The following is a 14,100-nucleotide window of genomic DNA, read 5'->3' on the forward strand; positions in this document are numbered from 1 at the left end:
CCGCCGGCGTGAATTGGACATGGTCCCACACGACGGGACATGGCTGGTAGGCGGGCTGGTGCGGTCCTCAGGGGTGCGCGGGAGGATCCGGCCCCGGGGGGGCCCCATGGTGGCCTGGCCCGCAATCAGGGCCCACCGATCTACGGGCGGGCCTGTGCAGTGGGGGCACTCCTTCCTTCCGCACCGGCCTCTGTAGGGCTCTGCCATGGCTGGCCGGAGAAGCCATCCCCTGCGCATGCGCAAGAATACGCCGGCCAGTCTGTGTATGCGTGGAACTACGGCAGCGGTTCTGCGCATGCGCTAACTCGCCCCGGCTCTTCTGCGCCGGTTGGCGTGGCGCCAACCCCTCCGGCGCCGTCCTAATGTGGAGGATTCTGCAACCCCTAGTTGGCCTGACGCCGGAGTGGATCGTGCCATTTATTTACACCGACTTGGGCCGTTGCGAGATTCGGGAGAATCCCACCCTATGTTTTTAAACTTAAATAAGGTCAATTATAGGATATAAAAGTGGAGCTAGCTAAAGTGAACTGGCAAACGTGCCTAAGGATAGATCAATAGAGGTTCAGTGGCAGACATTTAAAGGGATATTTAAGAATTCACAGAATTGACACATTCCAATGAAAAATAAATATTACAAGGGGAGGACCCATCATTCGTGAAATAGGGGAATAATAAAATTCTGCAGTCAACATTGCAAGTAAAGAACATACAAAGCCTGTTGTACTTAGCAGTTCATTTGCCCATGGAACTTACTTGTTCGGTACACAGCACGGTTGCATTGTGGATAGCACAATTGCTTCACAGCTCCAGGGTCCCAGGTTCGATTCCGGCTTGGGTCACTGTCTGTGTGGAGTCTGCACATCCTCGTGTGCGTGGGTTTCCTCCGGGTGCTCCGGTTTCCTCCCACAGTCCAAAGATGTGCAGGTTAGGTGGATTGGCCATGATAAATTGCCCTTAGTGTCCAAAATTGCCCTTAGTGTTGGGTGGGGTGACTGGGTTATGGGGATAGGGTGGAGGTGTTGACCTTGGGTAGGGTGCTCTTTTCAAGAGCCGGTGCAGACTCGATGGGCCAAATGGCCTCCTTCTGCACTGTAAATTCTATGATAATCTATCACTCCCATTCTAAATAAGTGAACAGGGAAAAACCAACGGGCCAAGATTTTCGATCTGGGGTGGGGATCCTGACATTGGGAACACATCAGGGTCCCAACCCCATACTGCTTTACTTTTAGATATGCAATCCAGTTTTTGGAAGCAAAGGCTAATATGTGGCCCAATGTCCAATTGGGGGCAGGTTGGAGGAGGCAGGCACTGCAATTGGTAGGCTCAACTTAAAGGACAAACAGCAACCATTATTGTGGCTGCTGTTTTATGCAGAGATGGCAGAGTGAGCACCCGTGCTCGGCAAACCCCACATTTCTTGGACGCTTCCTTTGACTTTCTTTTGGACGAATTGGAAGGAAAAGTGTTTTGTTACTCCATCATCTATAGCTCTGTCGGTAGTACTGTTACCTTTGAATTACAAGCATTATGAGATCGTTTTTAAGTAATGTATATTTGTTTTAGTAGGGACAAGAAATAAGGTATAAGTTTCAATAAGCTTAATTTGTGTCTCTGTATTTGTATACTAACGGTCAATGATTCAGTTTGGTATAGTTTTAGTTTCAATTTAAACATTGCCCCTTTAAGTCTCCTAAAGCAAACAGTGGGTATAAAGTTGTCGCTTACAACCAGAAGCCCACACTGAGACAGCAAGGACATTTAAGAGTTAATTTGGGACCAGGTAACCCAGAGGCAAGAGGTATTCCACAGACACTACCAGTACAAGCAGGACAACACAGAGGGACAGACACTAAGACCCAGAAACTAAAGAACAGAAAGTCTCAGAAACTAGGGAATGGGACAGAAGAGAGTTTCCGGGAAGTTAACGGAACAAAGAACAGAAATTGTAAAAAGGATCTGTTCAGTTAACTCAAGAGCAAAGAAAGAGGCTTCCAGTTAAAGGCAGTGCTGCAAGGTGCAGAGCTGGAGATGTCAGATAGTGGGAAGCTAGATATCCGAAGTAATCAAAACATTGGTGACACTTTAATACACCCTGCATAGCTGGGTACTAAGAGATTGCGTGGAAGCTTGTGGCAATCCAGCGCAGAGGAATACCAAAGGGAGGGTGAAACCCTGGAGATGGAACCTTGGTGAGGTTATCTGAGAGAAAATATTGTTTGGAAGAAAATTCCAAGGCATGTTCTTCAAGAGCAGAGATTGGAAACCCTTGTGTGAAAGCCAGAGTTCCATTGACACCAGTTGCTCACCGTGTGATGAGCGTCTGGGGTGGGATTTGATGAAAAATCTGCAGAAGTTGTTTTGGGTGGCATTAGCCACTTGGTTTCAGAGTGTGGTGTGTCTGATCACAGTTTGCCTATTGGTTTACATGAACTGTGTACTTACTGAGGACGTTAGGGTCTGACATTTTTGTAACTTGTGTTATCCTTACAAACCTGTCTATTTTTGAAAACGTAAATTTGCGATGAAGGAATAGTATATTATAGTTAATCATTTCTAGTTTAATAAATGTTTTATTCTTTTGTTAGAAGGTCCTCAACAGCCCTGTGACTCTGCTCACCCAAAATATCTAAACAAAAAAATAAAAGTTAGGCTCTATCAGGCCAGGTTCTGTACTGGGATCTCACTTGTCCAGTAGGAACATGTTGGGATTGTAACACAATCAAGACCCACTGCAGGGCTTGAACACAAAACTCTGGACTGACACTCCCAGTTCAGTGCGGAGGGATGCTGTATCGTCACAGCGTTACATTTTGGATGGGATGTGATCAAATGCTTCATCTGCCTGCAAAGATGGGAAAACATCCCAAAGCACTGTTTTGAAGAAGAACAGCGTTCAGTGTCCGGATCAATATTTGTCCCTGAATCAACATCACAAAAACAGATTATGGTCATTATTCCTGTTTTTGTGAACTTACCGAGTGTAAATTGGCTACCATGTTTCGTATCTTACAACAGTAACTACAATTCAAAAATACTTCATAGGCTGTAAAGCACTGTGAGACATCCAGTGGTTGTGAAAAACGCTATGTAAATGCAGTCTTTCTTTCTCATGACAGGAGCAGGCCAATCAGCTGATGAAGCAAGCTTGGCTGAATGTGGCTCACGCTGTGAGTAGCCGCAGCATTGTGAGGAGAACATGGGTCCAGTACTGGAAGCATTTCAGTGACCTACTCAGACTTGGCAAGGTGATTGCAATATGACATCCACATTTCAGGGGCCCAGGTCTGTAGTTCCCAACTGAGCAACCTTGGGGAGCATAGTGTTCCTAGTTCTCCGACATAGGAGAAATATATGCCCAAAGAGCCAAGAATATTTGCAGCAGAGACAAAGAAAACGGCATCATTCCAGGCAATTGTACTGCTGGCAATAGTGATGGGGAGACGGGGGGGATGCTGAAGCTTTGTTTTAACTCTCACTCTTGAGATTGCAGAAGAGCACAAATGCAAGAGAGGGTAACCACCACCCCAGAACCTCCACGCTGATGACAAACCGCCATGAGCATCTGAGTAGCATGCATTTACCATTGCTCTGCTTCATCCTCAGCCACAGCTAGAGCATTCCGTCAGAGTGGCTTGTAATTATAGGTCACCATATCATTAAATGTATTTTCTGAATCACTTAACGGTGTCATTGTTTTGAGATTGTATTAACTCTTGAGTACTTGATACAAAGGGCATTTGTTGCTTGCACTCAGACTTCTGCATTTTCATCTTCGATGGCAATAAGCCAAAAAGGAAGACTGATGAGAGTGATGCAAAAGCCTGTGTGGCCAGGGGGACTTGTGTTTCATCTCATTTTGATAACAATTAAGTATCATAATTCTTGTACTTTATGGATGTGCCCCCCTCATTCAGTATTCTAGCATAACTATCCTGCAGTTTGAGTACAGTACAGGTGAAAGGCCTAGATCAGTGTGGCCCTCATCACTACATGCTGATCAGATTCTAGATTCTTGAATCATAAGGTGCTCAGGCAAATTCTATGTAAAGCACAGCCACTGTTCTCACTACATACATCATGTCCTCCTCTTCAGTCTTTTCCCGCTCCAAGTAACTGTAATGCCAGCACTCCTCCCTCTTCAAGGTCCACATCTTCTTTGAAAGACCATGTATGTAAAGTGCAAGCAGACAACAACAATGCTCAAGACCGTGAATGGAACTGCACTTTTAAATGTCCAATGGCCATTCACTGGCAAGGCTAGCATTCATTGTCCTTCCCTATTCATCCTGAGAAATTAATGGTGTGTGTGTGTCATTCTTCTTGACCACATTGCAGTCCTGGCCGTAATTGTTATTCTTTTTAGCAGTTTGATACAACATGGTCAGTCACTAGGTTAGGGAACACTGCCAAGATGTGGTGGGAGGGGGGGTGGGGGGGTATAGGTGGTGTAGCTGTAATATGGACAGATGTAATGCAGGGAGGTGCACACATAGTGCTATCAGGAAGAAAGGGTCAGTCTGCATTGGGGTGTACTGTCAAGGAGAGAAGTTGTTTCTGCTGGATTGGGACATATTTGTTTGAGGGAAATAGGATTGAATGGCAGAGGGATCTTCAGTCAAATAGGGAAGCAGGACCAAATTTTAGGATTAAAAAGCAATTACACCCATTTGATTATGTAAGCACACTCTGAGATGATGACAGAAACATATTTGTAATAAAGTTTTTAAAAAGGTAGGTACAATTTTCCATTGACCTCGAACTTCAACTCAGAGGCCAGTATCTAGCCCTTGTGACATCATGTACATTGATATGGACGAAAGTTTGCTTCCAAAGCTTGATCACAGAATAGTGTCCTCAGAATCTTCTTTCATCTTCACTTCTGCAACAGAGAAAGAATATAGAAACGGTTGAAAGGGTAAAAGGTTTTTTGACAGAAACTAAACACAATAACTTAATTCTTGTTTTGGATCATCCATTATTGATGCCGTATGAGCAGTCTGACAATACAGTGGTGACCCCAAGGTGACCACGATTTGAGCAAGCAATGTTGCAGAGCTCTGGCATGAATTGAGTGAAGATCTTGATAACAAGTGTCATTACATGACAACCTTGCTCACTAGCACTTGTTGGTGGATAACACAGTGGTACTTGACAAAGGGGAAGAATTCAGGATCATTTGTGCCAATTGCAACAAAGCCTGCATTGACACTCGACATTGACGGTGCACCATCAGTTGTGATTGAAACCAGTTTCTTGATCGGAATGATTTTCTCAGTCACTTGTCTTTTGAATATGTTGGGGACATGCTTGCCTCTTGATCTTTCTCTTTGTCAAAACTCCTATTTATTGACTACAGCTCCGCCTTCAACACCATAATCCCAGCCAAGTTTATATAAAAGCTCCAAAACCTAGGACTTGGCTCCTCACTGCAACTGGATCCTCGACTTTCTGACCCACAGACCACAGTCAGTAAGAGTGAGAAAATCCTTGTTTTTTGTTGAGTCTCTGCTATGCTCTGGGTACCCGGGTTCGAATCCCGCCAGATAAGTCCATAGTGATTCATGCACATTGTGCTTTTTCTCAATATTATATCAATATCTTCTTTAATCAACAAAACTACTCCACCACCTTTTCCTTTCTGAATGTCCTTCCTAAACACTGAATGTCCCTCAAAGTTTAGCTCCCATCCTTGGTCACCTTGGAGCTATGTCTCTGTAATACCAACTATATCACACCCGTGTACATCTATCTGCACAGCTAATTCATCCATTTTATTTCAAATGCTGAGAGCGTTCAGTTACAAAACCTTGAGGCTAGTCCTTTTAACATTCCTTGTCCCTTTGCTACTTTTTATTTAATGTGTCCTTATCTGATTCTGGCCCTTGATTAATCTGCCTTTAACTTTTCATAGTCACCTTGCTATCTTTTTCTCTTGTTCTTGATTTCTCCTGCTCTGAATCCTTATATAGGTTCCAGAGGGGGTGGGAAAGAAGGCAAATAGTATGCTGGCCTTCATTGCGAGAGGATTTGAGTACCTCGAGCTGGAATCTCTTGCTTCAATTATACATGGCCTTGGTGAGGCTACACTGGAATATTGGGCGGAATTCTCCGGAACTCCCAACGCCGTTGTGAAACCCGGAGTGCTTCACAACGGCGTCGGAAGACGCTCCTCGCCCCCTATTCTACCCCCCCCCCCCCCGGGGGCTAGGAGTGGCGTACCGTAAATCTCGGCCGCCGGGAATGACGCGGCCAGCGGCGCCTAATGACGTTAGCCGAGCATGCACAGGTTGGCCAGCGCCAACCCGCGCATGCGCAGTTTCCGTCTTCCCTTCCGCTGCCCCGCAAGACGTGGCGGCTTGATCTTGCGGGGCGGCGGAGGGGAAAAAGTGCGTCCCTTGGAGACGCTCGCCCGACGATCGGTGGGTACCCATTTGGTTGAATCGAGCCCCATGTTTCAAGTCTGTAAACTCTTGAGAGACTTTTTTGGAGGGTTTGGTTCTATGTCATGCTTTGTGGGTCGATGGACATGGAATTGCTACAGTTTGTCATTGGTGCATTAAGGGCAAAGAGGGGTGGGTGGCATGCCATAGTTTGGCATGGGTGTGTGAGGGACCATGGAAGGATGTGTCATTGGTGGCATGAGGGGTGGCTGCAATGTTACAGCTTGGTAGAGGGGTTGTGACAGGCTATACAGGGCGGTTGGATTGGATTGGCTTCATAGCCTGACATGAGTACATGGCATGAGAATGTGTGTGTACGTGTAATGGAGAGGTTGGGGGGAGGGGGGGGGGGGGAGTGATGAGGGTTGGAGGACCTTTGGTGTTTTTATTTTAGCTCGCACCAAGTCCCCCAACACAGAGGCAAACCTCAGCACCCAGCAGCCCCTGTAACTGCATCCAAATGTCTTCCTTGGTGGCCCGGCTCCAGCCTACACCCACTCCCAACAATGAAGATCCCATCTTTGAGGGCATTATCCCCCAAAGGCAGATGGGTTGACCTTGGAATTTTCCAAGTTCTCCACCTCAAGGATTAACGTTGCTGGAGGTTAAATATTTCTGTGAGCATGACTGTGTCTCTTGAACTATCTGCAGCTCTGTTTGTTCCTTGGCAATGCAACTTCTTGTCTTTTTGCTAGAGTGGAATTTCCAGAAGAAACCCGATAAAGAAAAAACGGTTCATTGCTGGAACCTCCTAGAGAATTCAGAACATTCTGCAGCAACTAAAAGCAATTTAAAATCATTCAAGTAGAAAAAAAAAAATCACAATTTAACACCAATAAAATGGTCCCCAAAATGTCTAATATTTTACTTGCAAACAGCTGAGGATCCCTTTAAGTATTTATTTGATGCACGATCAATTGCACAAAGACAAGAGTTGAATACAACTGAGGCTTTATTACACTAAGGTGTGTGGCCTCCTACAGTAGCTGGCGAAATGGCTGCTGTACGGGGAGCACACATATTTATACTCTGCCTACTGAGCAGAGCCAGCAGGCACAGACTAACCCCGTATCTGTAGTACAGGGCCTTATCATACATACCCTAATATATACAGCAGTGGTTACTACCACATTCACCCCCTGTTAAAATTAAGTCCAGTGGTGTTGGTGGTGGAGAACCATATACAGCACAAGTTTAATATACAGAGGAAAAAAAATTTGAGTCCAGAACCAATTACAGGTTTAGCCAGTCCGGAGCCTTGATCTGACGTTGGGAGCGACACAGTGGTGGCGGCGATTTTGGCGTTGGTCGGGTCCTTGGTGACTCCGGAAGCGTGCTGAGATCCTCTTCATGCGTGGGCAGGGGGAGGACATATGGTCCTGAGGGGGGTTGCTTCTGGGTGCGTCAGGGGGTGGGGGGGGGGGTGGCGCCGGGCTGGGGGGTTGTGTGTGTTTGGAACCTGCTGGTGCCAGGTCACTGAGAGGTACAGTATCTTGGTGGCCATTGGGGTATGCTACGTAGGCATACTGGGGGTTGGCGTGGAGTAACTGCACCTTTCCACCAATGGGTCCGCCTTCTGGAGTCGTACGTGCTTATGGAGGAGTACGGGTCCTGGAGCTGCGAGCCAAGTCGGGAGCGACACCCTGGAGGTGGGCTTCCTGGGGAAGGCAAAGAGACGTTCTCCCTCTCCACCTGTCCATTTCCCCGGGGTTATAGCTAGTCGTCGTGCTCGAGGCGATACCCTTGTGCAGCAGGAACTGACACAGCTCATCGCTCATGAATGAGGATCCTCTGTCACTGTGGATGGAGGCGGGGAAGCCGAACAGAGCAAAGATGGTGTTGAGGGCTTTGCCGAAGGTGGCAGATGTCATGTCGGGGCATGGGATGGCAAAGGGGAATCTGGAGTACTCATCAACCACACTGAGGAAATAAGTGTTCCGGTCGGTTCGAGGGGAGGGGCCCTTTGAAGTCCATGCTAAGGCGTTCAAAGGGACGGGAGGCTTTCACCAGGCGTGCACAGTCTGGCTGGTAGATGTGCGGTTTGCACTCCGCAAAGACCTGGCAGTCTCTGGTGATGGCCCTGACTTCCTTGACGGAGTAGGGCAGATTTCAGGCCTTAATGAAGTGGTACAACCGGGTGACTCCCGGGTGACAAAGTTGTCGTGCAGGGTCTGGAGTCGGTCCACCTGTGCGCTGGCACATGTACCTCGGGATAGGGCATCAGGGGGCTCGTTGAGCTTACCGGGGCGATACAAAATCTCGTAGTTGTAGGTGGAGAGCTCGATCCTCCACCTCAAGATTTTATAATTTTTGATCTTGCCCCGCTGTGTGTTGTTAAACATGAAGGTTAGTTGGTCAGTGAGGAGAGTGAATCTCCTGCCGGCCAGGTAATGCCTCCAATGCCACACAGCTTCAACGATGGCCTGGGCCTCTTTTTGGACGGAGGAGTGCCGAATTTCGGTGGCATGAAGGGTTCGTGACGAGAATGCCACAGGCCTGCCTGCCTGGTTGAAGGTGATGGCTAGAGCGACGTCTGATGCATCGCTCTCCACTTGAAAGGGTAACGTCTCTTCGACTGCGTGCATCGCAGCCTAATACGGTTGAAGGCCTGTTGAGTCTCGGCCGTCAGGTGGAAAAAGGGTTGGACGGATGAGTGGGCGGGCCTTGTCCACATAATTTGGAACCCACTGGGCGTAGTAAGAAAAGAACCCCAGGCAGCGTTTGAGGGCCTTGGGGCAGTGGGGAAGGGGGAGTTCCATGAGGGGGCGCATGCGGTCTGGTTCGAACCCCAGAACTCCGTTCTGGACCACATAGCCGAGGATGGCTAAGTTTTTCGTGCTGAATATGGACTTCTCCTTGTTATAAGTGATGTGACCATCTATTCACTAGTGACACAATTGGAAGTAAACTGTGGTTTTAATAGTCTTACAACTGAGCCAGCCTGCGACCAGAGGAACTGAGAGCAGGCTTACGGCTGCAGCACTTTATACTTCCGGTAGTGGAAAGAGCCATGGGCGGAGCCAAGGGTGGAGCCCTATACAATCTCCTCATCTCCCCCTATGGGCAGAGCTGCGCAACGGCTCACATACAGAGCCCATAAGGACATAATACAATGCAATGCAATACAGTGTGAATTACACAGGGCGTGGGGGGTTGGGTGGGATGTAGTGAGAGGGGTACCTCGGCAGTGGTGGTGGTGCAGGTTGATCCTGCAGGTGCCAGGTCCCAGAGGGAAACGGTGTCCTGACGGCCGTCGGGGTATTCAATGAAGGCGTATTGGGGGTTTGAATGGAGCAGTAGCACTCTCTCTACTAGTGGGTCTGTTTTGTATGTCCGGACGTGCCTCCGGAGGAGAACCGGGCCCCATGTCCTCAACCAGGATGGGAGCGAAGCCCCCGTGGTAGTGCCCGTAGAGAAAACAAATAGGCGTTCGTGAGGGGTCTGGTTGGTGGTCGTACATAGGAGGGACCTAATTGCATGGAGCGCGTCGGGGAGGACCTCCTGCCAATGGGAGGTCGGGAGATTCCTGGACCGGTGGATCAGTAGGACGGTCTTCCAGACCGTCGCGTTCTCCCTCTCCACCTGCCCGTTCCCCCTGTGATTGTAGCTGGTAGTCCTGCTCGAGGCGATGCCTTGTCGAGCAGGTACTGACGCAGGTCGACGCTCATGAAGGACGAACCGCTGTCGCTGTATACGTAGCTGGGGAAACCAAACAGGGTGAAGACACTGCAGGACTCTGATGACTGTGTGGGAGGTCATATCGGGGCACGGGATAGCAAACGGGAAGCGGGAGAATTTGTCGATGACGTTAAGAAAGTACACGTTTCGATTGGTCGAGGGGAGCGGCCCTTTGAAATCGATGCTTATGCGTTCAAAGGGCCGGGAAGCCTTTACCAGGTGGGCCCTGTCTGGTCTATAGAAGTGCGGTTTGCACTCCGCGCAGATCGGGCAATCCCTGGTGATGGCTTTTACCTCCTCGGTGGAGAAAGGCAGATTTCGGGCTTTGACGTAGTGGGCGAGTCGGGTGACCCCCGAGTGGCAGAGGTCATTGTGGATAGCCTTCAGGCGGTCGTCTTGCGCACTGGCGCATGTGCTGCGGGACAGGGCATCTGGGGCTTGTTGAGCTTCCCCTGTCGATATATGATATCGTAATTATAGGTGGAGAGTTCGATCCTCCACCTCAAGATTTTGTCATTTTTAAGTTTGCCCCTTTGCGAGTTGTCAAACATGAAGGCAACCGATCTTTGGTCGGTAATGAGGGTAAACCTCCTACCTGTGAGGTAGTGCCTCCAGTGCTGTACGGCTTCCACAATGGCTTGAGCTTCCTTTTCGACTGAGGAGTGTCGAAGTTCCAAAGCGGAGAGGGTTTGGGAGAAGAGGGCGACTGGTCTCCCTGCCTGATTCAGAGTGGCGGCGAGAGCGACCTCTGAGGCCTCGCTCTCCACCTGAAAGGGGACGGATTCATCCACCGTGGCGGCATGGCGGCTTTGGCGATGTCCTCCTTGATGCAGTTGAAGGCCTGGCGGCCCTCAGCTAACAGTGGGAAGAGTGTGGTCTTAAATAGTGGGCGGGCTTTGTCTGCATACTGGGGGACCCACTGGGCGTAATACGAGAAGAATCCCAGGCACCTCTTGAGGGACCTGGGACAATGAGGGAGAGGGATTTGTAAGGGGGGCGCATACGGTCAGGGTCGGGGCCCAGGACTCCGTTTTCCATGACATAGCCGAGGATAGCTAATCTGGTAGTGCGGAAAGCGCATTTCTCCGTATTGTAAGTGAGATTGAGTTTCTGGGCGGTTTGGAGAAATCAGTGGAGGTTGGCATCGTGGTCCTGCTGATCATGGCCGCAGATGGTGACATTGTCCAAGTGGAATCGTGGCCCGCAGCCCGTACTGGTCCACCATTCGTTCCATTGTTCGTTGGAACACCGAAACCCCATTCGTGACGCCGAAGGGGACCCGGAGGAAGTGGAAGATGCGGCCATCTGCCTCAAACGCCGTGTAGTGGCGGTCCTCCGGGCGGATTGGGAGCTGGTGGTAAGCAGACTTCAGATCCACCGTGGAGAATATGCGGTACTAGGCGATCTGATTGACCATGTCTGCAATTCTGGGGAGAGGGTACGCTTCCAGGTGCGTGAACCGGTTAATGGTTTGACTATAATCGACTACCATTCGGAACTTTTCCCCGGTCTTGACGAACACCACCTGAGCTCTCCAGGGGCTGTTACTGGCCTCTATGACCCCTCATGTAGGAGCCGCTGGACCTCGGTTCTACTAAATACCCTGTCCTGCAGGCTATACCGCCTGCTGCGAGTGGCCCTGTCCTGCAGGCTATACCGCCTGCTGCGATTGGCTACGGGTTTGCAGTTAGCCGTGAGATTAGCGAAGAGTGGAGGAGGGTCGATTTTCAGAGTCGCTAAGCTGCATATAGTGAGTGGAGGTAGGGGTCCACCGAAGCTGAGTGTGAGGCTCTTGAGGTTGCATTGGAAATCGAGCCCGAGTAAGAGAGGGGCGCAGAGGTTGGGGAATACGTACAGCTGGAAATTAGAGTAGCTGGCGCCCTGAATCGTTAGGGTCGTGATGGTGCGCCCTTGTATGTGAACTGAGTGCGAGCCCGAGGCGAGGGAGATAGTTTGCCATGCAGGTAAGATAGGGAGCGAGCAGCGTCTTACCAGGTCAGGATGTACGAAGCTCTCGGTGCTCCCGGAGTCGAAGAGGCACGGTGTCCTGTACCCGTGATTTTAACGGACATCATCGAGCTCTGGAGGTGCTTCAGATGCGACTGGTCCAGCGTGACCGTGTTGAGTTGCGGGTAGTCGGCGGCTCGATCAGCAGTGTTGGAGTGGCCCTGTGATGACTGTCCGCTGAGGTTGTGGTCGTCGAGGTTCGGTTCGGTCAAAGGCCAAGATGGCCACGTTGATCGCACGTGACGAGTGGTGAAGAAGATGGCGTCCAAGATGGCCGCCCCCGTGGATTGCACGTGGCGGGCGGCGAGGAGGATGGCGACCCCCATGACTCGCACATGGCCGGCCGCGTGGGGAAGGATTGCCATGATGGCGGCCCCCATGAGTCGCACGTGTCGGCAGAGGCGGAGTCGGTAGACGCGCTGCAGCATTACGGGGTCTGCGGGCCTGCGAGTTCGGGAGGCGAGTGCTCTGGACTGCGGGGGAGTTAGAAAGTTTAGATTTTGCCTGGCAGACCCGGGCATAGTGTCCTTTGCGACCGCAGCTGCTGCAGGTTGCGTTGCAGGCCTGGAAGTGCTGCCGTGGGTGTTGGGGCTGGCCATAAAAATGACATGCTGGCGCTCCATAGTGGGTGGGTGGCCGCGCGGCGCAGGCCTGGGGCAGTCGCTGGTCGGGGGCCCACGATGGGATCGCTTGGTCCGCGGGGAATGAGTTCAGGCTGCAGAACGCAACCTCCATAGTCATAGCTAATTCTACAGTGTTAGCTATGACTGACAGACCAAGTTCTGGGCTCCTTTTTCAAGTAGTCGCTGGCGTACATAGTTAGACCTGAGCCCTGCAACGTATACATCGCGGACAGCGAGTTCCATGTGTTGGGAGGCCGTTACAGCCTGAAAATTGCAGTCCCGAGCAAGGGCTTTTAAGTCGTGCAGGAAGTCTTCCAGCGACTCTGCGGGGCGCTGGCGGCGGCTCGTGAAAATGTGCCGCGTGTAGACCTCGTTAATTGGCCGCACGTACAATCGGTCGAGCATAGCCAGTGCCTCCGTATATGAAATGGTACAATTGAGTTGCATAGAGATACGATGGCTCACCAGTGCGTGCAGTAGGCTGAGTTTCTGCTCCTCTGTAGTCTCGGATTTGCTTGATTCAGCCAGGTAGGCCTTGAAACATCGAAGCCAGTGTAGGAAGATTTCCTTCGCCTCTGCAGCCCGCGGGTCGAGTTCTAGTCGATCAGGTTTGAGGGCTGATTCCACAGTAGTTTTCTTCAAGTTTTCTAAGACTATTAAATTGATGTGACCATCAATTCACTCGAGACAAGATTGGAAGTAAACTATGGTTTTAATCGTCTTACAACTGAGCCTGCCTGCGACCAGAGGAACTGAGAGCAGTCTTACGGCCGCAGCACTTTATACTTCTGGTAGTGGGAGGAGCCATGGGTGGAACCATGGGCGGAGCCAAGGGTGGAGCCCTGTACAAGCTCCTCATCTCCCCCTATGGGCAGAGCCGCGCAACAGCTCACATACAGAGCCCACAAGGACATAATACAATGCAATACAGTATGAATTCACCACAATAAGTGAGGTTTGGGAGAGTGGCGGTGCGGAGAAATTTGGCAAGGTTGGCATCATGGTCCTGCTGATCGTGGCCGCAGATGGTGACATTGTCTTGGTACGGGAAAGTGGCCCGCAGCCTGTACCGGTCGACCATTCAGTCCATCTCCCTTTGGAAGACCGAGACACCGTTGGTGATGCCGAAGGGAGCGCTAAGAAAATGGTAGAGGCGGTCATCTGCCTCGAAGGCAGTGTATGGGCGGTCCGCCGTACGGATGGGGAGCTGATAGTAGGCGGATTTTAGGTCTACAGTTGAGAAGACCCGGTACTGTGCAATCTGACTGACCATATCAGATATGCGTGGGAGGGGGTACGTGTCTAGCTGCGTGAACCGATTGATGATCTGGCTGTAGTCCACGACTATT

The 14,100-nt window shown here is 50.3% G+C and overlaps 1 protein-coding gene across 4 annotated transcripts in view; it reads right to left on the reverse strand.

Moving 5' to 3' along the window:
- Nucleotides 1-4,697: 4,697 nt before the first annotated feature.
- The window catches only part of LOC119952291 (glycerophosphodiester phosphodiesterase domain-containing protein 5-like), a 153,740-nt gene continuing 144,337 nt past the window's right edge, over nucleotides 4,698-14,100 (reverse strand). For all 4 annotated transcript variants that reach the window (XM_038775923.1, XM_038775924.1, XM_038775921.1 and 1 more), the window contains one exon: nucleotides 4,698-4,882. In XM_038775923.1, the coding sequence (XP_038631851.1) occupies nucleotides 4,842-4,882 (41 nt within the window). In that variant the 3' untranslated portion in view covers nucleotides 4,698-4,841. The remainder of the gene's footprint in view (nucleotides 4,883-14,100) is intronic.

This window comes from Scyliorhinus canicula, chromosome 17, assembly GCF_902713615.1.
Source record: "Scyliorhinus canicula chromosome 17, sScyCan1.1, whole genome shotgun sequence".
NCBI lineage: Eukaryota > Metazoa > Chordata > Chondrichthyes > Carcharhiniformes > Scyliorhinidae > Scyliorhinus > Scyliorhinus canicula.